The 27,163-nt window shown below is 41.8% G+C and overlaps 1 protein-coding gene across 2 annotated transcripts in view; it reads right to left on the minus strand.

Moving 5' to 3' along the window:
- Positions 1-10,082: 10,082 nt before the first annotated feature.
- The window catches only part of UBXN2B (UBX domain protein 2B), a 28,351-nt gene continuing 11,270 nt past the window's right edge, over positions 10,083-27,163 (minus strand). The window contains exons 4-8 of one of the 2 annotated variants that reach the window (XM_066578300.1): positions 23,813-23,905; positions 19,459-19,568; positions 17,561-17,698; positions 16,395-16,556; positions 10,083-13,550 (exon numbers count right to left, since the gene is read on the minus strand). In XM_066578300.1, the coding sequence (XP_066434397.1) occupies positions 13,388-13,550; positions 16,395-16,556; positions 17,561-17,698; positions 19,459-19,568; positions 23,813-23,905 (666 nt within the window). In that variant the 3' untranslated portion in view covers positions 10,083-13,387. The remainder of the gene's footprint in view (positions 13,551-16,394; positions 16,557-17,560; positions 17,699-19,458; positions 19,569-23,812; positions 23,906-27,163) is intronic. The other variant, XM_066578301.1, reaches the window with a different exon arrangement.

Here is a 27,163-nt window from a genome sequence, read left to right on the forward strand (position 1 = left end):
GAACACACAAGATCAGCTTAGGTGCAGGTGTATGAAGACATTTATGGGGACAATCTTAGGCTGTGTTCAAATCTGCATTGCAGGCTTAGTTTGGGTCCTACAAACCAGCACAAAGTCCAAGAAAAGTAGCGCAGCATGCTGTGCTATTTTGCCTGGTAAAATTCCAAGCAGCAAGACAGAAGTCTGAAGGACTTCTGAAGTCAGTGGGGCGCGTTGGGTGTTGTCCATGTCAGTTAAAGGGAATGTGTGATCAGAAAATGACATACTAAGTTTTTATGTTAAAGTGGTTGGTCATTTTAGCAGGCATTTTTATTAATGTGGGCAAAACATGTGTTTGTGTCACAAATATATCTTGTCTTGAAAAATATTTCAGATGTCTTCTTTTTCCCACCACCCTTCACATAGCCTGCCTTATGTCACTCTATATAGCACTCCTGTCCATAAAATGGAGGGGTATGTGGCCAAGAAATCATCAAGCCTCTTCCATAGACACACATTGAGGTCGAGACCAGATGTCCAGGGCCTGTACACATTTATAAGTTAATCTAAAAAAGAACTGCTGTAAATGATACAGTTATAATTGCCAGGGCTCAGGTTTACAGAGTAGAGTAAGACTACATCTGTGGTAAGTATTAACACAAGAGTTCTCAGGAAAAAGTAAAATGAAATTACTTGCTTTTGGCATTGACCTCAGCACATGGCTATCTGAAACTTGAGGATCCAAATTCCACTGGTTATACAGGATATCGGGCAATAAAAAGAATATAAACAGATACTTATGCTATTCAGCACTTCATCTTCTTTTTTCCTGTAAGAAAACCAGAAATTAGACAAACATTATGTGAAATAAAGCATTCAAATATTTGTATATTAAGAGGTCCATAGATACAAAGTGTGCCTGAGTACTTATGTCCAGGAGTTTTACATGTGTAGATAGAAGGTACAATGTGCATCTAAGTAAGTATGGTCACATGCCCATCCACAGATTAAAATTTTATTGAGGGGAGCATCATCCACAGGCACAGAAGGCTGCCCATGTGGAGGAGTGCGGGGCTTGAATGAAGAAGACATTAGTGCGTATCTGAAACATCTTGAAGACAAGACATAGAATCGTAGAGTTGGAGGGGACCTCCAGGGTCACCTGGTCCAACCCCCTGCTCAGTGCAGGATTCACTAAATCATCCCAGACAGTCTCTGTTTAAAGACTTCCATTGAAAACTCACCACCTCCTGTGGCAACCTGTTCCACTCACTGATCACGCTCACTGTCAGAAACATTTCTTCCAATATCTAATCTGTCTCCTCCCTTTCAGTTTCATCCCATTGCTTCTAGTCTTTCCTTGTATAAATGAGAATAGGGCTGATCCCTCTGCACTGTGACAGCCCTTCAGATATTCGTAGACCGCTACCTCAGCCTTCTTTTTTGCAAGCTAAACACTCCTATATCCTTTAACCGTTCCTTATAGGGTGTTAGCACAATTTTCGCTTTTCGATATACTGTGGGTGCCATATTTAATAAGAATAATGTACAAGCCTGGAGAGCCTTTCAAAGACCACACGTCTACATCATGTGTCCCAAAAGAGTCCGTCTTTATTTAGGCGGGTAAAAGTTCAAATAACGTTTCAACACAGGAAGTTAGGTAATTTAGGATACAGATACATTATTTAGTGTGCTGATTGGTCATTCTCAGAGGGAGGTATTCGTGAGGTAGGAGTGAGATCATTCACCCGGGAGGAGCTTCCCTTCAGCATGCTCTATTCATTCTTGACTTGTGGTATGAAGGGAATACTTCCTGTCTCTCTCTTACAGTCAGCCATTTCCTGTCCCTTTACACAAAGACATTCCTAGATAAGTTCTTTGCTTGTTAGAACTGGTTTGACCACTTTATGGACACAAAGCACTGCTCTTTCAATTCTTGTGGAGGTGGGGGGGCGATGTTCCCTTCCCCCAGAGGTTTAGTTTAGAGACACAATATAGCATCTTCACAGTTGATAAAAATACAGACAAAATGGCAAACCTTTCAGCCATCTCCTACAAGGGCATGGTTTGCAGACCGCTCACCATCTTGATAACTGTTCTCTGAACTTGCTCCAGTTTGTTGATATCTTAAATTAAAATGTTGAACAACACTGGGCCTAGGACAGAGCCTTGTGGTTCCCCACTTGATACATTCTTCCAGTTGGATGTGCAGCCATTTATGACCACTCTTTGAGTACGATCACTTAGCCAGTTGTGAATCCACCTAACAGTTGCCTTATCAATCCCATATTTGGTCATTTTTTCAATAAGGATGGTATGAGATACTTTGTCAAACGCTTCACTAAAGTCAATATATACTATATTGACTGCATTTCCCTGATCAACCCAGTCAGTGATTCTGTCATAGAAGGAAATTTGATTAGTCTGGCATGACTTGTTTGTTAAGGTCTATTTACACAGAGCGATCATCGCTCAAAAGACAGTTTGAGTGACAGTTTTGAGCGCTCAGCTTTGCATAACTCTAGAGGCCCATTTACATGGAGCGATGATCGCTGTGTCTAAACGTGCAGCCATCGTGCACTTTTTGTGCACTGCTTGTTGATCGTTAAATTCAAGCCAGCCTAAAACTCTTCATGCAGTCTTATCAGGACCGCACACTGAGTTCTCCGCGGGTAGTGCTGATAGTATTGTTTCAGCTATTTAACCTGCCAGAGAAAAAAGGAGCTGAAAGCAGATGAGAGCCCTCGGGCAGAGCGGGATACCGCCGCAATAGCTTGGAGAACAATGCTGCTGTTTTGAATATGTAAACAGCTGTATTGTTCTCAGTACTTTCAGCTGGTGTCCCTCTGAGAACTGTCAGCGCTATCACAGCTGGAAGAATATAAGCACTGCCCGCTGAGATATCAGCGTGTGGTGCTGATAAGGCTCATCACTAATTTTTAATTGGCTAAAAATGACCGATGAACGTGCACAATGGCTGTGCATTTAGACGCACCGATTATCGCTCAAAAGATGCCTTTTGAGCAAATTTTGAGTGATAATTATCGTTGTGTCTGAATGGGCCTTTACAAACCTATGCTGGCTCTGGTTAATTACTCCATTTTCATCCAAGTACTTACATACATGCTGTTTAATACTTTTTTTGAAGATCTTTCCCAGTTTAGTAGGCAGACTCACAGACCTGTAGTTTACTGGGTCCACCTTCTTCCCTTTTTTGAAGATAGAGACAACATTTGCCCTTCTCCAATCTTCTGGAACCTCTCCTGTTCTGCAGGAATTTTCTAAGGTTACGGCAATTGGTTCAGCAATTCTATATTTGTAAATGACACACCCTTACTGATGTAAACCGTACATGTATGGCGCAAGCTGGGTGTCTGAGTGTGGAGCAGACTCGGGAGCTGAGCCCACTACATACATGGTGGGTGTTGGCTGCCTTTGACAGCTGACACCTGGCCACAATGGCAGCTCTGATCTCAGAATTAACTACAACATGCCTCCTCCACTTTGAGGTAAAAATAATACTTAGGGCCTTTCATGGTTGAGTGGTGTACCACACAAGAAGGAAAAATGCTCTGGGTGGACAGGACCAAACCAATAAAAGAAAGAAAGACATAAAAGAATAAGAAAATTGGAGACACAGATAATCGTCATCACAGCTAGTAATCCTTAAGGACAGAGAAACTCATCCAGGGAGATTGGTGTCACCCACAAATAATAATGGTGGGTAATGTAATCCTTATATTAATTTTATGATAAAGTTACAATGTATACATATAAGCTATGTCACAGTAACATTTATTCCAACAGAATAAAACTGCTGATGAACTACTTTATGAATCCCTCTCACAGCAGCTAGTTAATAAGTTCCTAAATAGTCAGTGAGTTAAGGTAATGAGGGCATTTACTGAGAATATGTACATTTTTGCTAATTGTTTACACAACGGAAAACAGTACAAAATAAAATAACAGTAAAGATGATCAGTTTCTCCTTACTGATAGAAGGCCTGGTGAACTTTAGCCTTCTTAACCCCTTAAGGACATGGCTTATTTTGGGCTTAAGGACGCAAAGATTTTTGGCGGATTTTCTTTTCCATTTTTCAAGGAGGGGTTGGAGGAGCTCATTCTTTCGGAGGGGTTGGAGGAGCAAGTGCGTAATGCGCAGGACTTATCAACGTCAGGAAAGCGGTTTGTTCCTGTCCATTTGAGGCTGCAGGTACTGTCTGAAGTGCACAATCATGGGTTGGCTGGGCACCCATGGATCAATAATACCTGGAAGCTACTCACAAGAAGGTTTTGATTGCAATGGGATGTTTTCAGTTTTGTCGCATCCTGTGAGGTTTGTGCCAAGACTAAGTCACTTCGGAATTCTCCTGCTGTGAGATTGAGACCTTTGCCTGAATTTAGGCTAAACAATAGGCCGCTTGATTTTACGGGGACGTCGGCTAAAAATTTTAAGCTGGTGACGGACAACAGACGTTCGGTGAGGTTTAATTTCTTGGTGGGGGACTTGGTTTGGTTGTCTACTAAGAACATAAAAATCAAACAGCACTCATTCAGGTTGGGTCCACAATTTGTCGGTCCATTCAAAATCATGGAAAGAATTGGTTCAGTGTCTTTTTGTTTAGATTCCTAGTTCTATGAGAATCCATAATGTGTTTCATAAATCTCTGTTGAAAAAATTTGTGGACTCTGGCAATGGTTCATCTCCGTTGGCCCCAGTTGTAGTGGATGGAGATGTTCATTTTGAGGTAGGTCGCATAGTGGACTCTCGCCTAGTTAGATCTCTCCAGTATTTGGTGCATTGGCGTGGCTATGGTCCTGAGGAGAGGAGGTGGGTACCAGCAACGGATGTCCATGCGGACCGATTAGTGAAAAGTTTTCACAGGCTGAATCCTAAGTGACCTGGTCCTAAGGGTCCTGGAGCCCCTTCTGGAAGGGGAGGTACTGTTGCAGCAGTGCTGGGAACACTGCCGGGTTGATGGAGTCCAGTGCGGGTTTCAGATATTGTTCTGCACCTTCTAACTTATTGGTGTGACCCAATGTGCTCACATCTGTGGATGATTAGCTGAATATTTAGCTGGGAAAAATAGGAAGCTAAGGTGCTGTAAATTGTCAATTGCTCACTATCTGTTCCCTACTCCGGCCGGCTCTGTGTGCTGTGGCTTATTCTACTAACGCTAAGTGGTGTGTTTTATCCTTTATCAGTTTGGCCCAGTAGCATTACTTAGGTTCCAGGAATGAGTACAGGCCCGCATCTATCAACGCGATTAGTCTGCTGTGTCAAGCAGGGCCCTCTCCTTCATTTGTTAAAGGGGTTGTCCCGCGGCAGCAAGTGGGTCTATACACTTCTGTATGGCCATAATAATGCACTTTGTAATATACATTGTGCATTAATTATGAGCCATACAGAAGTTATAAAAAGTTTTATACTTACCTGCTCCGTTGCTAGCGTCCTCATTCCCATGGAGCCGACTAATTTTCACCCTCCGATGGCCAAATTAGCCGCGCTTGCGCAGTCCGGGTCTTCTGCAGTCTTCTATGGAGCCGCTCGTGCCAGAGAGCGGCTCCGTGTAGCTCCGCCCCGTCACGTGCCGATTCCAGCCAATCAGGAGGCTGGAATCGGCAATGGACCGCACAGAAGAGCTGCGGTCCACGGAGACAGAGGATCCCGGCGGCCATCTTCAGCGGTAAGTATTGAAGTCACCGGAGCGCGGGGATTAAGGTAAGCGCTCCGGTAAGCTTTCTTTACTTCCCTGCATCGGGGTTGTCTCGCGCCGAACGGGGGGGGGGGGGGGGGGGGGGGGGGTTGAAAAAAACCCCTTTAAGTATTTAGGGAAAGACTTCCCATTTATTATTTGTTAGTTTGTTTTGGCTGCCACACTGTGAGCAATTATTGTGCATGTCTGCAGGTGCTGGTCCAGCACGTCCTTTGCAGACGTAACAAGCATATTTTGCATTGCAAATTGTTGCAGGGCTTTTTCTACCCTGACATTTTATATAAGCTTCCTCAAAACCAGAATATATTTGATAATTTGGCATTTACTAGGTCCTTTTAATGGTGGATTATATTTTTTTTACTTTATCAACCACTGTGGTCAACTTGACATATACCGACAGCTTCAATGCGGTACCTTGACTCCATCAAAGGGCAGCACATTCAGGCAAAGTCAAAGAGGGGTAGTCACACACTCATACAATTATGATTTTTTTATTACACTGCTGTATTTGTAGGTGGCATGTTTTTCATAGATTGTACTTACTGTATCTCAAAAAGAAAGATGGATTTTAAAATAGCCTTGAATAAGGCTGCACTGATATTGTATCGCTTGGAGTTCTTCAAAATATTTATAATTGTTTCATTACGCAGCTCATCATTATGTAAATAGTTGACCTTGAATAACTAATATACGAGCTGCATACATACGAATTCTTTACCAACACTGTGAGGCCTCCTTCGGTCAGGTGTTTTCAACGTGTGTTTACTGCGGTTTCAGCAGCGTTGTCATGCATTTTTGACAACGTTTTGGCTGCATTTTCAGCACAGCTGAAATTGCAGTCAAGGATGCTGAAAAAAAGAAAAAAAAATCAATACTCACGTAGCTGGCACCGTCCGTGGCCCCGTTGCTGCTCTCCTGAGCTACGGGCACTTGTCATCGCCAACAGAGGATGTTTTGCAAGTGATGAGGTTTGAAGACCCCGCCTCCAGCAAAAGAATACTCTGATTGGCTTAGCCTGCTGAATGTCAGCAAGCTCAGCCAATCACAGCCAGTGCTGTGAATGGCTGTGATTGGTGCATCAAGCACAGACTTTGCCAAGCAGAGCAATCTATTGCTGGGAGGCAGGGATTTCAATCCCTATCACTAGAAAAGATACTTTGTCGGCTTGACAAGTGCCCGGCGGCCTGCCTGGAACTTCGTAGAGCACCGGCGGGGACTAAGACGGTGGCAAGCTAGGTGAGTATTCCTTTTGTCTTTTTTTAAGGTAGTGAAGTTAGCGCTTGCATTTAGCGCAGCGAAAAACGTGGCACCAATATGTGCCACATTTTTAGTAGCACCGAAACCGCTGCCCATTCATTTTAATGGGCGACGCAGGGCCGAAAATGGCCACAGATAGAACATGCATCGCTGTCAAAGCGCAGCACTTTGACGCTTGTGTAAACAGCCCTATTGAAATGAATGGGAGCGTCGTACAGTGTTTAGCGCAGCGTTGAAAAGGCAGCGCTAAAATCTTTACAAAACATCTGTGTGAGGGAGGCCTCATACTTCCATTTAACCCTTTCAAGGCCAGAGATTTTTCATTTATTTTTGTTTTGCATTCCCATCTCCAAGAGCCATAACGTCTTTATTTTTTTAATTCAACATAGACGTATGAGGGCTTGTTTTTTTGCGGGATGAATTATCTTTTTTTTTACTGAAAATTTTAAAAACTTGGTAAGTGGCATACAACAGTTTAGTTTTCAGTGTTCATAATACAGTAAAATTGACTTTATTCTGCAGGTCAGTATAATTGCAATTATATCAAATTTATATGCAGTAGTTTTTTCATGTTCTACTACTTCAAAAAGTAAAGATACTTTTCTGAATCAAAAATTTCTGTCTGTCTCCATAGTCTGAGACCCCCTATTTTTTTGCCGATTGGGCTGTGTGAGGACTTATTTTTTTGCAGGGCTCCCTGACAAAAAGTTAAAGGAATTGTCTGGAATTTTTTGGATTTTTTCCATTAACGACCTGTCTTCTAGACAGATCATCAATAGAAGATTGGCTGGGGAGCGCCGCCTGGGATCCCCGCTGAACAGCTGATTCCCAGTGTTGCTGTCACTACGGACAGCACAGGAAGCAGAATGCATTGACCATAGCACAGCAAGTTTAGTTTAGTTCTGCAGGCATAGCTCCTGCTGATTTTAAAAGGAGCTACGCCTACCAATCTTAGCTGTGCTATGGTCAGTGTGATCTGCTTCCTGCGCTGTCCGTAGTGACAGTGGTGTAGGGAATCAGCTAATTGGGGGAATCCCAAGCGGCAGACCAAAAAGTCCCTGACAATCCCTTTAAATATTGACAATGAAAGACAGTCTGGAGAACCAACACCAGAAGCCTCTTGCCTCTCTCCAACTGGCATTTCTCCAGTTTTAAACTTGAGGTGGGGGACGTAGCGCTCACCATCAGTGGAGGTACTTTAATAAAATACAAGTTGCCATTTACAAAATACACAAACTACTTTTGTTCTATATAAAAAAATATGTTTAGCAGAATCACAGAAGACTTACTTCTTAGTTTTAATACGGTAAAATATATAATCGTGCAATGATTTCAATCAATATCATAAATGCAAAGTCCTCCACAGTCCTTTAATTTATAGCGTAGATGAATACCGTATCTGTATAACCTTGAGATAAAAAAGGAATTCCCACATTATCTTCTTCAAGTATGCAATAAAATTTATTGAAAGCCTTCAACCATCACCTTTGTCCTTTGGCAGCTGGTCTCGTAAATTTAATTTACAACTCTATTAAACACAATATAGGCAGCCAGTTTGAGGGTTAATATAAAAAATTTACTTGGCTTGATTCAAGCTGGCCATAGGATAGGTCCTGAATAGTTGATTAGCTGGGGGCCACCATTTGGGACTCCAGCCAATCAGCTCATTGGGTGCCCACTGTCCGTGCCACAAGACACAGGAGTACAGAGCGGAAGCAGATTGCTTTCACTCCATGTGCAGCGGCTAATGCTGGTAACTCTAGGCGCAACTGTCATGATAAGCAACAAGAGCCATGCCTGCAATTAAGAGCTTTGGCCACTACCCAGGGGTCGAAGCAGCAGCTTCCGCTCTATACCCCTGTGTGCTGGGGTGCTGACAGCAAGCACCTGATCGGCTAGGGTCCCAAGCAGTGGATCACAGCCATTTAACAATAGGTTATCAATAGTATACTCTACCTTTTTATGTCTCATTTCATACACAAGCCTAAAGATTTTTTTTGTGACATTGGTTCTAGGGGAGAATATCTTGTAATATGCTGTTGTATAGTATTCAGTAACAGGGTATAAGTGTGCCTCTTGTGAGATGGTGATAAGGAAAGTAGTTGAGGCTCGCTACTTTTCCCCTAGAGTTACTGGCTTGGAATCGAGAAAATTGAATTCCCCTAAATTAGATATGGTCTGGACTTTAGGGAATGACAAACAGGCTGGGTAAATGGCTTGTCATTCCTCTTGGCTTTGCCGCATTTCTCCTGGTACAGGTTGTAAATGAGGTCAACAAACATTGCAGGTGCTCAGGCTCAGCCCATTACTGAAGCCTAGGGCGCTGTTACATAAGCTCCGTTAACACTCAGCTAATAGCATTGTCAGGCTGCGCCTGCACTTGTAGATGCAGCTCGGCAATTGTTGGGGAAACACAAATGCTAGTAGTAGCTGCTAGCTCTTGTGTAATAGCACCCTTAAACCAACTGGGGGTAACTCTTGCTAGTTTTTCTGCTTGATTTGTTTTGGGCTGGCTGATAGTATCTATCCGGCTAGTCAGGCTACTAGGAAGTGTTTTAGTTGGAGCTTAGCAGAGCAGGCGTTTATTTTTAAGATTCATGCCTGACCTGTAAGGCTGGGTTCACACGGGGCGGAATTGCCGTGTGGACTTTCTGCACGGAAATTCGTCTGGCAATTTTAAGCCCGAGACTAAGCAGTAAAGTGGCCGAGATTTTTGCAAATCCGATGCGGCAAAACCGCGCTGAAACTGACATGTCGCGCAGAATTCAAAGCCGCGGTATGTCAATCGTTCCGGGCTCTCTCCTCTCTAGGGGAGAGATTCCCGTCGTGGAATAGAGGCGGACAAGCTGCTTCGAACTCGCGCCGAACAAGGTTTTGAAGCTGGCTTTCCTTCCCGTGTGTTTTGTTTACTGTTTGCACAATAAAGCCCGTTTTCGACTGAAATATGACTCCCCGTTTCAGACTGTGATCTGTTTACCATCTTTTGAGCTGAACTTTACTTCCAGACTCCTGAACAGTATTGGCCAATCAGAGAAGTGCGTGGTGTCTCAGACAACCAATGTGTATCAGGTAGTCAGAGAAGTGGTGTGGCAATCGTGGTTTGTCCGGGAGTGAAGGATCACTTTAACTTATTCCCTAACCACATGATAGAGAATAAGTACCTGAGTGGTGGAGGTCCGACGGCTGGAACCCCCAATGATCAAGAGAACTGGGGTCCTGAAAGTCGCAGAAGGAAAGGAGCATTGGTCATAAAGAACAGCATGAAAAATATGCAGAAAGACAAGTGGTACTTTGGCTTGTATTTTATGCATACAGTACATCTGGTGAATTGGGCTGTTATAATAGCAAGAATTGCCATTAATGTACACATTAAACATCATAATTATATCCATGCTAAACAATTTTAATATAAATAAGTGATTATCTAACTATTGTGCATTGTCATGCTCCTGAATGCATCAAGTTCAGTTCTTTTTTACAGCACATTCCTACAAATAAATAAAATAAATATATAGTCGCATTTGTGAAAACTAGTACAGAGGAAAACTGGAGGAAGCATCCAAACCAACCAATCAGAGCAATGCTTTCATCTCAAAACTATACAGTAAACTGAAAGCTTCAGTTTTATTGGATGTTAAAAAGGTCACCTCCACTTTTTGGGTGAACAGGTATTTTATACATGAGGTTAGCTGTCATTTGACAGGTGACAAACATCTATCACATGGAAACTAGTCTCCAATGTGTTTAATAAACGTATTTACAATAAAGTGTGTGACTTTCATTGAAAGTACAACTATTTAATAATAAAGTGCATTTTATGATTAGGATTGCCTCGCTACAGGGGTTCCATCAGGATTTCCATTTAAAATCCCGAAAATGATACTCCCGGACAGGACCTGAACAGAACCTCTCGGCTTTTAAAGGGCCACTCCAGTGAAAGGTTTTATTCATTCATTATGTAACTAGTCCCGCAGTATATATAAATCGGCTAGTATTATCTTGGTTAGTTATTCTTCTCCATCTGAAAGTTCCTTAAGTCCCTCTCCTCAAATGAGTTATGTAATCTCATTCTGACCACCTGAGATTTACTTGGCTTTGTGTTCTCTCAAGTCAGTTTTTCAGTCAGCATAATTCCTGTACAATGATTGGGAAAGGTGGGCAGAAACTCCTATCACTGTTCTTGCTGATGATTAGAGGCTTCTGTCACACAGTTATAATAAAGGAGACCAAAGTTCATCCTCCTGCCCATATAATAATGGTCTGTAGTTTATTTAGGTAACTATAAAATACAAAAGGCAATGGCAGTGTCTTCACAGCAGACAAAGATGGTACAGGCCCTAGCTGAACATGTGATGCTGTGCTGCTTCATCATGGGAGTGTTAACTAAGGATAGGGAAAGTGAGCAGAAGAAAAATCTCAAAATTCAAATGGTGCCTGATAAGTATCAGACAGGAGGCTGCACTGCATGGAAATGCATAGATGTCCAGAGTGTGACAGGCAATCAGTTCAGGGGGGCAGGGATAGATGGTTGGAAATTGCTGAAAAAGAGAAGAGGTCTCCATGTCAATAGATTTCCATAATTTTGTGTAAAATACTGGAAATGAACAGAAACCTGCTGAAATGGAGAACTATTGGTCTCCAATTCAGGAGTTTGCAGTAATGGTCAAGATAGGTTGTGTTCAGGTTCCATACAAGGCTGCTATGTTTGAGATTTTAAACAAAAACCCAGCAGGGACCCCTAGATAGAAGCAATAACAAGGTCTGAACCAGCCCATAAAAATATATTTAATGAGGATCTGTCAGCTCTCTGTAAGGGCTAGTATTATAGTAGATAATTGCATTCTCCAAAATTACAATTCTGGAGCATCTTTTCTAAGGACTCTGTATTGTATAATCTAATCAACATTATTCACCTCACCCATCAGTAGTTATAACGTTATAGCTGATCGGTGTAGGTAGAGTGTAAATATTTATATATATAAAATGCTATTCCCCATGTTGTCTCTGTGATCATGCCTTAGACATTACAAACAATCAAAACTGTGGTTGGTGGAGAAACATTTTCAGCAGCTCATATACATTTTGATCATTTAGAGGTACTGATTATTATCACAATTAGTATCTCCTGAATCAGTTTGTAGGAAAAATTTCCCTACCTCCCTAAGGTTCTGCTAAAATTAAAGTTGTTCTTCCATATAAAAAGAAGCCATGAGAACTATGCCAAAGGATACCTTGAAATCCTGATGGATCCGATTTACTTATAATGGGGTCCATCAGGTATATCAATTTAATTCAACTGACCAAAAATCAATCTCAATTGAACATTTTATGGCTTATTCACTTCCATACAGATCTACTGATTACTGCTTCCTCTATTTCATTTGGGCTCATGTTGGTGTCAAATTTAACAGCATCAAGTCAACAAGTTCTTGGGAGGCTTTTCCTCCTTTTTCTACTGACCATTCCCAACATGAGTGGCTTTGCAACTGAATTGGTGTGCATGATATAGCCAAACTAGGATAATTTCTGCCTGATGACCTTGGCTTCTAGAGAGGTTTTTGGCTTGATGTGACCCAGAACTTCTTTGTTGGTGATTCTCGCTGTCCATGGGATGTATCAATCATTCTTCTGTCTTCTTGATCATCCAAATCACGCAGCCATGAGATGCCATGGGGAAGACACTGACTAACCTGGCTTTAGTTGCAGTGCTGATAGCCTTACTTTTCGAGATGTCGCTCACGCTCACCATTGCTTTCAGTCCAAGGGCTATTTAGGTATATAAAATTCAAAAAAATACAAGATGGTAGCAGTGCCAAAGTTTTGTCTAAAAGCACAATTCCTCTAATATGGCCTTCTTCTTAGACTACAGGAATATGCCATAATTTCTCTGACTGCAGTTTGAAAGAGACAGGTGAAGTGTTGGAGATGTGGTCCACACCATTAGTATGTGGAGTCGGCTACTCGATGTGATAGAGAGTACTATATTGTACTAATCTGTTCTAGTACAACCGTCTTCATTGACTGGAATGTAAGTAAAGAATCTCCCACCTGTAGCCATGTTCCTTGTCATCAGTACCGAGGGGCTAAACTATTTTAAGAAAATATATTACAAATATATATTAAGAAATATCCAAGAGTCTAAACATGATGCAGTTTCCTCATTGGATCTTCATATGTCCTGTGACTTCTTAAAAGCTCACATATAGTTGTCTTCTATCTATATACCACGTTTGGCAATATAAAAAAATTGGACGGTGTGTAAAAACTATATCATTATCTACAAGAAAAAAACATAGTAAAATAGCTAAACATCAGCCTACACACTGATGGCTATAAGATTAATGCATGATCATGATAATCTGTAAATCCTACTGGTTGGAGGCAGAAAATGGCACTTAAATATTTCTTCAGCTATATTCAGTGTGAGGGCAGAATCACTTAAATCTTTGAAGAATCACAGTGTTGAGTATATCAGCTTCTTCTAGTGTCTGGTCCTCATCTGTAAGCTCTGCATTTGGAAATGTGGTCAGCAAAACAAAATCAGTCTGTGCGAAGTCTGAGCGAGACTGAATAATAAAGTGGCGTACATCCGAAATTCTGAAAGAGAACAAAAAGAATGGAGAAATATGTATATAAATAACTAGGGGATATGCCGTGTGTTTCACGGCGATTTTATGAATAGCAGTCCTGGAATATGCAAAGTGGGCCACGAAAATGAGCTGTCCAAAAGAAAATCTGTATTGGCCATAGCAACCAATCACAGTGCAGCTGTTATTTTACCTCGGCTGTATAAAAAATAGCAACCAATCACAGGGAAAGTTGGTGAGTGTCCGATTTTTAATTACGCCAGTATTTATCGCCCGCTACTGAAGAACACTCATGCAAAATGTCACTCAAATTGGACCAGAGCTGCATTTGTGTACGACACAAACAAACAGATTTTGCATTTTATGTATAAAATTAAGCTGTCCACTTGGGTGAAGTCTGAATGTTATACTGAGTTATCAACATCAAACTGATGGTTTTGCAAAAGGTACAACAACAACAACAAATCATATCCCCCCCCCCAAAAAAAAAACGCACCCAAAACAAAATGAACAACCTTTATTTAAAGAAATATATCAAAGATATACTGTTTATGCTGCAATAAAGCAAATAGTCATTACAGGCAACTTACCAAAGCAGCATAATGTGTTTCCCCGAAAATAGGACCTACCCTGATAATAAGACCTACCCCAGTTTTCGGGGGAGGATTTAAATATAAGGCCTTCCCCGAAAATAAGACATAGCTAACCTGCATTAAAAAAAAATCTATACTCACCTGGTCCGCGGCATCCTGAAGCCTCGCGATGGTCTGACAGCTGAGCTTCTTCCTGGTGACGGGGTTTTGAATACCCCGCCTCCAGCAAAGAGAGCGCTGTGATTGGCTTATCGAGCCCCAGCCAGACAATCACAGCCGGCGCTCGATGAGCCGATCACAGCCACTCAGTGATGTCATTCACATCCAGAACATCATGTAAATCTACAATGAAATGCAGTACTAAGATTGTAACTGTCTACAATATATGAAACAAAGAAAATTGAAACCAGAAAAAGAGCACATGGCCCATCTGGTCTAGATGAGGTCTCTAGAACTGAACACAGTATTCCAGATGTTGTCTCATCAGAGCAGGATCACAATCTTCTTCTTTCCCCTGGTTATACCTCTAGCTATGCAGCCAAGCACCCTACTTGCTTTCTTTGCTGCCTGATAACATTGTGGACTCATTTTGAAATCAGAACCCTTAAATTCTCAGTCCGAGGACTTTCTGCAATAGTTCTTTAAAAACCTGTATCGGGATGTTACTGAAATGGGACTGAACATTTTAACATTTAGTTAAAATGCAATGCAGAACGCATACTTTCAGGGTCAAGACCCAATATTCAGTTATTTTGACCCGAGTTAGGATTAGACTGTTCCTCAATGGTGTTCCATGGTATCGGTCCCTAAAAATACTATATACAGTACGGCAACTCAAATCAATACCAACATAGGCACAGCATTAAAATGAAGCAGACAGCCCCAAAGCGGCCTTCACATTCTTTTCACTATCAACAGAGGTCTCGGGAGGCATATCCACCTTTTATGAATCTTCATTCTCCCTGATCGCCCAAACTTAATCAACCCACATGACTCTATGGGAGCTTGACTTCAAACAAACCTTTAGTCTGGAGGAGTGGAGCCGGGCGCTTTCATGGACCAAAAAGATCTCACATGGCATCTCTCACTGGGAATCCTCCCAGAAGATATTTCTCCGCTAGTATCTCACCCTGGCAAGAATAGCCAAAATGAACCCTTCAACCTCGGAGGCTTGCTAGAGAGAGTGCGGTGCAAAAGGCACATACTTTCACTTGTGGTGGCTATGCCCCACCATTCGGTCCTTTTGGAACCTAGTATTTAATTTAATACACTCCGTTACAAACCAGCACGTCCCCCCGGACCCTATCCTGGCTCTCTGCTTCTTAAAAACAGATAAATTATCCCCTTTCTTTTCAGCCATCACCTCACACATTATCCTAGCGGCACGCCTAGCAATAGCTAAACATTGGAAATCAAAAGAAGCTCCCTCTATATCAGAGGTTAGAAATTTGGTGGAACTCACCTTCCACCTAGAGGAAGCCTACTCGCGTAGATTTGTCTCCCAACACCCCCGTACATCCTTTTGGGCAACTTGGCTAGACTACACAACCAAGAACCCCTCATAGAGAGGATGGGAATCAAGCAATAAATGAAAAGGAGGCCCTATCCTAAACACAGCTCTCAAACCCTGAACTCACTCTAGAACGTAATGACTGGTTAATAGAACCCTAAAACAATCACCCCCTTAAACATGGAAATGAACCTCCGTTGGTTTATTTTGTTTTGTTTTTTTTTGTTTATGTCCTTGTTTATGTTCATGTTTGAATCTCAATTCTGCTATGATTACTACTCACCTATTAAGGTGCCACCTTAAAACTGTAAAATGTTGTTTATTTTGAAAAAATTTCAGTAAAAATTCAATTATTAAAAAAAAATAAAAAAAATGAAGCAGACAGAACATGACATCTACAAAAGAAGCAAAGCAATAAAGAAAACATGTAAAAGGATGGCATGCATAAAACGAACACAACACAGAAATCAGCGCCGAGGCTATAGACTCCGAATAACTACTGTTTAGCAGATGCTTCCTCCAAAAACGATCTCATTGTGGGGGTTTCATTTGATGGGAAATGGTGAAGCTGCCACTATGCATCAATTTTGCATGCAGCATTACACAGAACACACTGAGATGTCTGGATTATGTGGGTCCTCCGGACCCTCCTCTACCATCGATGTTTGGGAGGAGTTTGTACAAGGTAGTCAACCTCTTTATGATACTCAGTGCTTGCATACACTTTTAATATACAGGGTTTTGTCATTACCTATGACTGAGGTTGAATCTTTGGACGAGGCGACTTCCATCAGCTAATCTAATCTGAATTTTTGTTGTTGGGACTTGTTCGTCAAGTTCAACCTCAGCATTTAAAAATGCCTTGTGCTCCTCTTCGGGGGATGATGGCGTACTGATTATTTCAGGAGTCAAGCTGTATGACAAAAATAAATGTGTATCAACTAAATTCATTTTGTTATTTAGTCAGCATTGGTGTATGAATGCAATCAGTTGAGGGACAAGGACTGGAAATGCGAGACCATGCTGAAAAGCTCCAGGAGTATTACAGTGCCATAGAAAGTCTTCATACCACCATATGGCACTGTACCCTACCCTAGAAGTACAGCTGTTTATAGACTGTTTTCTCATCTTGGCTTTAAAGAAAACTTCCTATTCAACACACGGGTCTTACAATAGTATCAAACCTACTGACATCACTGACTGACCTGTCACTTTAGCCTTGATACAAAAACAGTGCTACCATACGCTTTCTTCTCCTCTGCAGCATAGTAAAGCCCTGAAGTAGCAATGACCAGTATAGTACCTGAGAACGTGTATAACATGTACTTCCATGCATAAGCTTGCTTGCTTCCGAGATTTCTAAATGGCTGTTAATATCTACAGGAACATGCCCATTCCTAACATACAGGACACCTCACAGGTGCTTCAGGGGTTGTCCCACCAAATGAAGTTATCTGTTATCCCCAACGGGAATCCTGTAGGTACCTGCATGAATGGAGTGGTGGTGGAGCAGGATTACTCCATTCTTTTCAATAGGGCTGCCGGACTTAGCCGAATTGAAGCTTTCGGCTATCTCTGGCAGTAAATTGAAATGGATTAGGCGATGGTGCACAAGCTTGACTATCGCTCCATTAATGCAGGGGCCTTCATGACTAACTACCTTACTTGTGTCACAAGGAACCTTTTACCTACTCAGCTTTCTAGGGCTCAACTATTTAGAAAGGCTGAGCAGGAATATCTCCTGGGCATCATTTCTGAGAATAACATGCTTACAAAGAATGTTATTTCTACTGTACCTGATATGTAGTTTTGTAATCAAGCATATAGTAGTTTATCACTAATACAACTGTATATGAGCAAATACAATAAAACGTACCAGCATCATAACATTTGAAATTAAATAAATTACTTCTATACCTTCCAAGTTTTTTGCCCTCACCACTAAAGGCCTTGAATTTTAGCCTTGGTTTAACATATTCTTGGTCTTGATGGTCTTCCATGTCTAAGCTGACTTGACCTCCATGCACCATTCGCTGCAGTTCTAAAGGGATTTCTCTAAAATATGGTGGAGAGATAATATATGGGAACAGGTGAAGTAACACTTTTCTTTTATAGTAGGTATAACATTTTATATATGCTGTAGTATAACACGATTACATATACAGTGTGTCCAAAGAAATACCTATCCAGAGGTAAAAGAGATCTTTCCTTTTAATCTCACTGATTGCATAAATTCATTTGTGATATTTTTTAATTGCTACCAACGAATAGACGCATTGTTAAGCTAATTCCCTTCAACGAGCAAGCTGCTCCACGTAGACACACAAATAATGTCACATCCGTGTGGCACACAAGCACCACGCTCAGCACTGACACATGGTGATGTTCACGACTACGTTCGTAGATAGACTTATGCACCGGAGAACAGTGCGCATCACAACTGAAGTACGTAGTCCAGATGTAAAGACCGTGCGACCCAATAGTACTACACTCAGCACGGCAACAGGGAACGTACACAGTTGGAAAAAGCTGCACACCACGCTATGTGGGACGGTAGCCCCACTCCAGGGACAGGGAAGGAAGCCTGGCTCTAACGTAGCAGGAGGGGGGTGACAGGTCCCTGCTAAAGCGGGGACATCGCCTCAATAAAAGGCGGCCCCATGGTCTTCTTTCTGGGCCCTGATTGTCCCAGTAGGAACCCCTGGAGAGATAAACCGACACGCAAAGCAAAAACAGAAATGAAAAGCAACAATACAACTGTAAAATAACCTGCAGCAACTTATCTGCAAGTAGAAAAAACACCCGACACAGCAGAGCTCCAAACTCCAACTTCTCCACTATGGAACGGAATAAGCAACACTGCTAACTAGGAGGGGTGAGAATACATAGCCAATCGCGCACCTGAAAAACTGGCAGAGTGAATAGAAAACCACACCTTCACCCTACTCCCAGCCATGACTAATCCAGCATGCATCCATGCAGCAAAGGCAGACAGCACCAGCAGACTCTACACATTGTGCACTAACACTTGACCTGCTTAACAAAGCAACAGGTCTTTGCCTGTGTTGAAGCCACCATGCCACGAAGTTGTTGCGACCAACAAGCCGCGACACATACCCTCACACAATGCTGGGAAAGTCTCTTTTGTCCAACCGGTTTATTAATCATCTCCTGAATATAACCATTGTGAATACACTAATTTGAGTACTTGGACCTCCGGACCCGAAATAGAAAATCTTTAACATGGGTCCCCCACCTACCATGTGCCATTTATAATGCCTGTGTCTTCTTATGTGGCAGAGCAGACCTTTGGGTTCCTCAGAAACAAGGGCCCAGCTGTGCGACTGCTACTCTTGACCCTGCTACTTATACTAAGAGTGTCAATATTTTATATTAATCAGAAAATAGAATCTAAAAAAACTATACCTTTCTATAAACTATTATATAGGAAATCAATTTTTTTTGTAAAAATAAAGTGTTAAAACCCTTTGCTCAATCCTGTATTCCTGATTGGGCAGCTGAGATGGATAACCAAACACAACCACATGAGCATTGGTGTATCAAGTATGGAATGTGCTGCTAACTTTGGTACTTCTGGGGCTGGGACCTGCACAGATAATGCATTGATAGCCTACCATAAGGATATGCCATGAGTTTCAAATTCTGGGAAAAAACTCAAAACTCCCTTACACCTACTGTCCTTACAACTTTGGGAAGCATTTTTCAGTACAGACTGTTCGTATGAACGTGGTACAATATAGCAGAATCAATAAATGAATATGTGTACAGTATGCAGAATTTTAAAAAAAAGTTACCCTCTCTTAACAGATTCCAGAAACTGTGCATTGACTGGGTCTGTGTAGGAACGAAGCTCTCCATCATCTAAGCTAAAACCATTGCTCCATAGTTTGAGCAGTATTTGCACCTGCCAAAAATGATGAAATAAAACATTGCAATTACAATTCAAAATCATGCAACAGTTTTTAGAAACATAACTAGAGAAGTACTGAAGAAGTTACATAAACATGAAAACACCATAAAGAAAGATACTGTACAATAACTAAAGACACCGGCTTCTTACTTGTATACAACACAAATAAATGAAAGAGCACAGTAGCGTATTAGTGACCCAGTCTTCTACTAACAGGCGCTTAAAACTGAACTCTTATTAAATGGGGTTTCCAACACTAAACTACTGATGACCTATTCACAGAAGTCATCAACAGTTGATCAGCGGGGGTCCGTCGCTCGAGATCCCCACCAATCAGTTGATTGAAGAGGCCGCTCAGATGAGCGCCGCTGTCTCTTCTCAGGCTTGTGATGTCATGTTCATCACTTATGTGGCCTGAGAACAGCTCATTCCCATTCAATTGAACCAGGCACAGCTACTATACAATGTATGGTGTTGTACCTGGTGTGGACTGAGGGGACAGTGACTCATCCAAGCAACGCTGTCACTTCAGTTAGCCTGGATCCTGAGCAGCGGATCCTTGTCGATCAACTATTGCTGACCTATTCTGAGGAAATCCCCTTCAACTCAAAAGAAGATGGACTAATTGGGTCAAATGAAAAAACAAACAAGAAACACATATTAAAAAATACAGATTTCCTGGGAAATTGACCCTGGAGTTGAAGTATTCACATAACTGCTGTACATCATTAGATCCTTGGCATTCAGAGATAGAAGGGTCTGGACAGGTAAACTTTCCGTTTTGGCTGAATTTTCTGTATTTCTTTATTCGTTATACACACTTGAGCTTTATGAAGAGTAGGCGTGTTCATACACACACCGTTACTCATGCTTTGTCCCTTTTTCCCAATGATACAGCTCGTCAGTGAAACGTCTTGGAAGGACATTGTTTTGAGCGTCTTTTTAACACAGATGTTTGGCTAATAGATGAAAAGAAGAAATTCTAGCAAACGGAAATTTCAGGTGTCCAAACTGTTCTTCTCTCATACCAACTCTCTAAAGAAGTAAAAAACAGCACCTATATGAAAGCTACAATGACATGGTCAATTTTCAAGGACATGTTCATTTCTTATGTCCTTGTTTCTTTCCTTTTTCTTATTGACCCAATTAGCCCCATTTACACGCAATGATTATTGCTCAAAATTCGTTCAAACGATGCATTTAGAGCGATAATCGTTGTGTGTAAATGTTTCCATCTTTCACTGTTTGGCTGAACGATAATTTTCAGGGGAGCTTAAAATGTATCATTCAGCTGGCGAGAGATAACAGGGACCGTAAGCTGTGTTCTCCACGAGAGCAGTTGATTACATTGTATTCAGCTGACAGCCCGCACAAGCCCCCGTGATGACAATGCAGCTGAGTACAAAGTCTAAACCACATGCTGGGATTTGCAAACAGCTGCTGGAGGCTCATTTACAGGCAAATGAAGGTAATAAACTGGTAATGGACATTAGTGTCCATTAGCAGTTTATGCACAACGATCACTAAACCTGTCAATCTTTCAATCGTTTGAAAGATTCTCTTTACATGTAAATGAGCCTTAAGTCCATCTTAATTTGTTAAAAAAAGCTCAGATTTAACTGTTTGTTAGTGAAAAGCAGGCTCAACAGAGGGGTACTAAGTAGAGATGAGCGAACACTCTCTCTCACTCTCCCCCCCTCCCCCCGCATAGTGCTCGGTCGAGTAATCAGTTACTCGTCAAAACTGATGCTCGATCGAGCATCAGCCTTAAACGAGCGTGCTCACTCATCTCTAGTACTAAGCCCTTTCAGCTATTTGTGTTACATAGGAATCAATTCATTTCCCTAGCAGTTTTCTTCTTTTTTATTCATGTTCTATCTGTATGTATAATAAGCTTTTTAATTGCTTTTGTAGATTTGTGGACTTTCACTGTTCGCTTCTCTAGATCTAAGTCAGAGTTCATGGGCAATCAGAATTATGGGCACGAGAGCAAAGACAATTACCAATGTGTTGGCATAGAGACAGGCTTATGTCCTTGAAATGGTCAATCAGCCTCGACATAACAATCAGTGACGCATTTCAATGATAAGAGTAATATGCGATAAAATACATTTCAAGGTAATGATGAAACTGTCTGATACTGCAGACCTTTATTTACTATTCACACAAAAAAAATACACCAAAATATAGTGAAACCCCTCCAGACTACCCCTTTATGGAGATTTTCTGTGAAACTTTCAGTTCCACCTTAAGTAATGGCCATATTTTAGAAGACCAGTCCCATAGTAAACCATGTTGCAGTGCAATTTTCGGTGGTTGCCAGAAAGAGCTTTCTCTGTATATCCTTTGTTAACCAGCTCATTAGCATGCTACTTCATAAATAAGTTTTTGCAGCAGGATGTGCCATTATTTTACCTATTATTTAAAGAGGTTTTCCAAGGGCAAGGAATGGGCCGTAATTAAAAAGAAAAAGCAATACCGGTTAGATGTCCGCTCTTAAGTCCGGCACAGAACCCTGCGTCCCCACTGCTCCCGTCCCATAAGAAGCTATTTCTAGCAGCTACGCGTCATTCATAGCACCATCACTGCTGAAGCCAGTGATTGACTGAGCGGTCAAGTGTAAAATGATAAGCACGTGCAGCTTCATCTGGGACTTCTATTTCTTCTGTTCTTGGCAGTCGAACGGTTTAACTTTTCTTAGAGGGGTTCTCCATTTTGGATAATTGACACTTGTTAGAGGGGTCCTTGGACAAAAAGAATATTACAAAGTGTTCCCCTGCTGTGACTGCAAAGATCTGCTGTACTCTGCAAGGAAAACCTAGTAGTCAGTGTTCACATTTCCTACAGTGTCATCACAGGGAAAATTAAGCATTGCATGGTGCCCATTTAGTCAAGGAGTTCCCATATAATAAAGGACGGGACCTCAAGAGCGAAAGAAGCTCTTTCGCTCTTTCGTGGCTGGTCTTCACTCTGGCCAAGAGATGATAATCCTAACAGTGCCGCCACTCTTAACTCAGAATTTCCAAATTGGGTGTATGAAGTGGACAACCCTTTAACTATCACTTATTATGTTTCCCTGAAAATAAGACCCTGTCTTATATTAATATTTGCCCCAAAAGAGGCACAGGGTCTTATTTTGAGGTGATGTCTTATACTTATCTAGCAGGCACGGTCCGAGTCCCTCCCACTGATCTCCGCAGTCCGGCCAGGCTTGCTTGCAGTTCTCAGCGATGACAGAACATTGCTTGCTGGTAACTAGGTTTATAAACCCCACCTCCAGCAAGTGATTGCTCTGATTTAGTCTCGAGCACGGCAGCTCAGACAATCAGAGCCGGCGCACAATGAACCAATCACAACCATTCATTGAATAGCTGTGTTTGGTTAATTGAGTGCCGCAGTGATTGGTTCTCAGCCAATCAGGACAATCGCTTGCTGGAGCTGGGGTTAACAAACCCCGTTACCAGCAATCAATGCTCTGTCGGTGCTGAGAACTTCAAGCAAGCCAACCCGGACTGCGGAGACCAGCGGGAGAGACCTGGACGGCGCCTGTTAGGTGAGTATTGCTTTTTAGTTTTTGTCACGTAGTGTAGCTACGTGACAAAAAAGGTTTAGACTGGAAGATTTGTGCTTGATAAAGGAGCATGTTCTGGCCCCGAAACGCGTTGCACTAGCAGATGTATACCTGACACCTTGGTCAGACCTTTATTTTGGAATAAACAAACATAAGTATTTATTGGAACATCCTCTTGTTGAAGTGTTCTGTTCCTATATACAACAATAGAATCCTTACAAGCCCAGAGACCCTCTTTTTCTTGTTTTCACCTTCACTCTTTTCTGTTTTTGGAACAGAAAAACAGCATTTAAAGTATCCATTTTTTCCACATTGATTTCAGTAGTGGGGTTTCAAAAAAAAGCAAGAAGGGAAAGATTTCAATTTGTTTCTATTCTATAAGGTTTCCATTCCTGTAAAAAAAAGGAAACCTAATGGAATGGAAGCAAAGCTAAAGTTTAACTTTTTTTCTTTTTTGAAACCCCACTGAGATAAAGAGGAAAAAAATGGAACACATTGTGACCATGTATCTGTTCCAATAGTCCAAACAGCTTTGCTGAAATCAGTATTACAAAACAGCAGACATTTTTGGTAAAACGTGCAAACATAGCGGTAATGTACTGCATGGCAAGGTGTACGGGCCCCCTAAAGATAATTTATTATGAAACTATAAGATGAAACCTCTTACATCTGGTCCTACAGGAAAGAGCTCGTCCCCATGAATGTATTCAGATTGTTTTATTGATGAATCACCCAGTTTGTAACCTCCACCGGAAAAAGACTTGAAGAAAAGAAACACAAACCATTAGTACACATTCGCTGTTTAGGAATCACACTAGCACAGTCTTAGGCTAACTTCATACTGACTAGCGCGATATGGGGCCTTGAATCACACCCCCATATAGCGCTCACCAACATGTGAATTCCCGGTAGATGCAAGGCGTTTTCATGTCAAAATAAACTCGCATCACTTCAGGGAAGAAGCAATCCCCTGCCGTGGCTGTCAACCGCGGAGGAGGATCATGGAGTTTCTCCCATTGTTTTCAATGGGAGACTTCAGGAGCTGCTGTCGGCCCCATTAAAAGCAATGGGTGCTGCGATTCTCACAACGCACAAATCTAGCGTGATTTTTTTGCCCATGTGAAGTCGGCTGTTAGGTTGTGCACCTGGGATCTGTAGTACTATGGGTTTCCAGGAGCACACCTTTTCAGCTGTGGGATAATTAAGCAGGCTGAGTGTATAATTCTCCAGCCAGCCAATCCCCGCTGGTCTGCTGCATATAAATTCCAGCTCCTCTGGTCAGAGGATGCTGGTTATTTTACTCTTTTTACTCATTCTGTACTATTCCCACTCAGAGCTGGTTGTTATGCCTGTTAGTATAAAGTGTCTCTTTCACCTTCCCTGAGGACAGTCAGGACACCTGTAGTCCCCGTCTGCATCTTATTTGACCTCCTTTCCCTCCTCTGACAGGCGCGGCCTCCAGACGTCTGATGTCGAGTGTAGTCAGATGGGCTATTCCTGACACTGTTCCCTTTATGTCAACATGGTGGCTTTCCCCTTGGTGTGAGGACACTTAGACTAGCTATAGTTTACTAGCAGGTTGCATGCGAGTTCTGAGTGGGGTTTTTGTTCTATGTGGTATGCATTAGCTGAGGTGTGTGTGTATGAACAGCGACGTGTTCAGTTGGGTCTGTATAGATGGTCATAAATGTGGTGTATGAACCGTCCTGCTCTGTGTATAAGTGTGAGCAGCTTTGTGTCTTGTGTTTGGTGCATCTCTCCGGGTTCCTAATCAGGGATAACCAGATGAAGAAAGTGGGGCTGTCCTTATTAGGGCGCCTACCCTGCTTCTAGGTAGGGGTGCCTCCACCTTCCCTGATTAGTAATAGACAGGTTTTCTCCCATCTTTGCCTGGAGTGACGTAATTGGTTCTTTTATTAGGACACTATCTTGTGTCCGTTCTGAGGAGCGGTGCTTATGGAACTTATCCCTGCAATGTAAGGAGCTGCAAGACTTGCTCACATGTACTGACTGCGGACAGGATACAAATCCCCAACACACAACAGGACTATAAGATTCCAGGAACATTCACATGTTCCACGTCCAATGTCGTGTACCTGATCCTCTTGCAACTAAGAATCTCAGGCGTAACCCGCATACAGTCATGCAACTGAGTCTAATAAACAAATCACATTCTAATTACAATGTCAGCATGTACTACAATATAGCTCATTACAAGATTGTTTTCTTTCACCTTGAATTTCCATTTATTAGATTGCTGCTGATTCACTTGGCTGACTACTGGAGGCCATAAAATACAATATTTCCCTTGAAGTGAAATGTGTGACAGCCCCCTAGCGATAAGCTGGTGATTTCTGCAGCTGGACCCAAGGTGATAAGTTGATCATTCTGATTGGACAGAAAGCTCAAATAAAAAAGTGCTCATGCAAACTAACATCTAAGTATTTCACTTCTAGAATGCACCTCTCTAGGAAGAATACCGCCATACATATGGAGCATCCAAAAAAAAACTCCATATGTCTCCCCATTAAATCGAAGGTACAGCAGAGAACTCATAGACTTCTACATATTATAGCACATACACAGTGCCCTAATGTGGCAGTGTGCATAAGCGTTAAAGTTGAGCTATGATGACTAATAGGAACTATACAAGTTATATATAATCCCCTGATGGACGGTAATTGCTTTTGTTTTACTTAGCCCCTTAAGGACTGATCCAATTTTGGCCTTTGGGACACAGAATTATTTTTGTTATTGCGTCACTACGTTCTATCAGCCATTACATTTTTATTTCTACTGTATATAGCTGTCTGGTGCCTTATTTATGTAGGATGACTTGTAGATTTTTTTTTTTTATTATTATTTTGGATTACATATTTCTTAAAGTGGTATTCCAGTCATTTTTCAACCAATGACCTATCCAATAGCTGATGGTTAGGGATCCACCGCTCAGGATCCCCGTCCATCAGATGATCGTTCAGCCCACTGTCAGTGTAGTGGGGCTAAACTTCGTCAACAGCGGGCAGGGGAAGAAGATGGATCGCTGGCTTTACTGCCATTGAAATCCATGGTAGCGCTGCGCTTCTATTACACCTCCTGCTCCTCGTTACGGGCAGAGGTTGACCTATCCAGAGGATTAGTCTTCAGTTCAAAAAATGCCGGAATAACCCTTTAATGTTTAATTTACATGATGTATAATGGCAGAATGCATGTAAGATACAATACTGCCATAGTTTTCTCTTTATGCTGCTTACCATAATTGACCAAATAACTTTATTTCATGGGTTAGAACGAGTTCAGGGATTCCCATGATGTGTATATTTCTTCCGGTAAATATTCTTTATTTAAAAAAACAAGAATAAAATTACTGTTTATTGTATATTTTTCTTATCTTATTTCATCACAACTTGTTTTTAACATCTATTTTGATCCCATTAGGGAAGTCTTGCTGTAATGTAATGTCAAACAGTGTGTCTTTACACCGTATTACATTACTGCCTGTGCACAGGGATCTGGATGCGATTCTGCATGGATCCACGTTAAGAACCGACATGTCACTCCTGAATGTGGATCCACGCAGAATCCTGCTGGAAATTCCCCATGCAGATGTTGCGATATCCGTGGGCAATATATTTGACAGAAATATACAGCTTAGCTACGGATCTCTGCCATGGTTTTAGAGGCGGAATCAACTGTATGAACATACCCCAAGACCGTCAACTCTGGTGGTCACAATAGAAAGAGCAGAAAACCTTTCTATTTAAAGGGGTTATCTCATGAAAGCATGTGGGGTTATGCACTTCTGTATGGCCATATTAATGCACTTTGTAATGTACATCGTGCATTAATTATGAGCCATACAGAAGTTATTCACTTACCTGTTCCGTTGCTAGCGTCCTCGTCTCCATGGATCCGTCTAAAATCGCCTCTTCTGGCGATTTTAGACGCGCTTGCGCAGTCCGGTCTTCTCCCTTCTCTTGGGTCTCGGCACGAGCGGAGTTCGGGCTCCGCCCCCTTC

This window comes from Eleutherodactylus coqui, chromosome 9 (assembly GCF_035609145.1).
Source record: "Eleutherodactylus coqui strain aEleCoq1 chromosome 9, aEleCoq1.hap1, whole genome shotgun sequence".
In the NCBI taxonomy this organism is placed as follows: domain Eukaryota; kingdom Metazoa; phylum Chordata; class Amphibia; order Anura; family Eleutherodactylidae; genus Eleutherodactylus; species Eleutherodactylus coqui.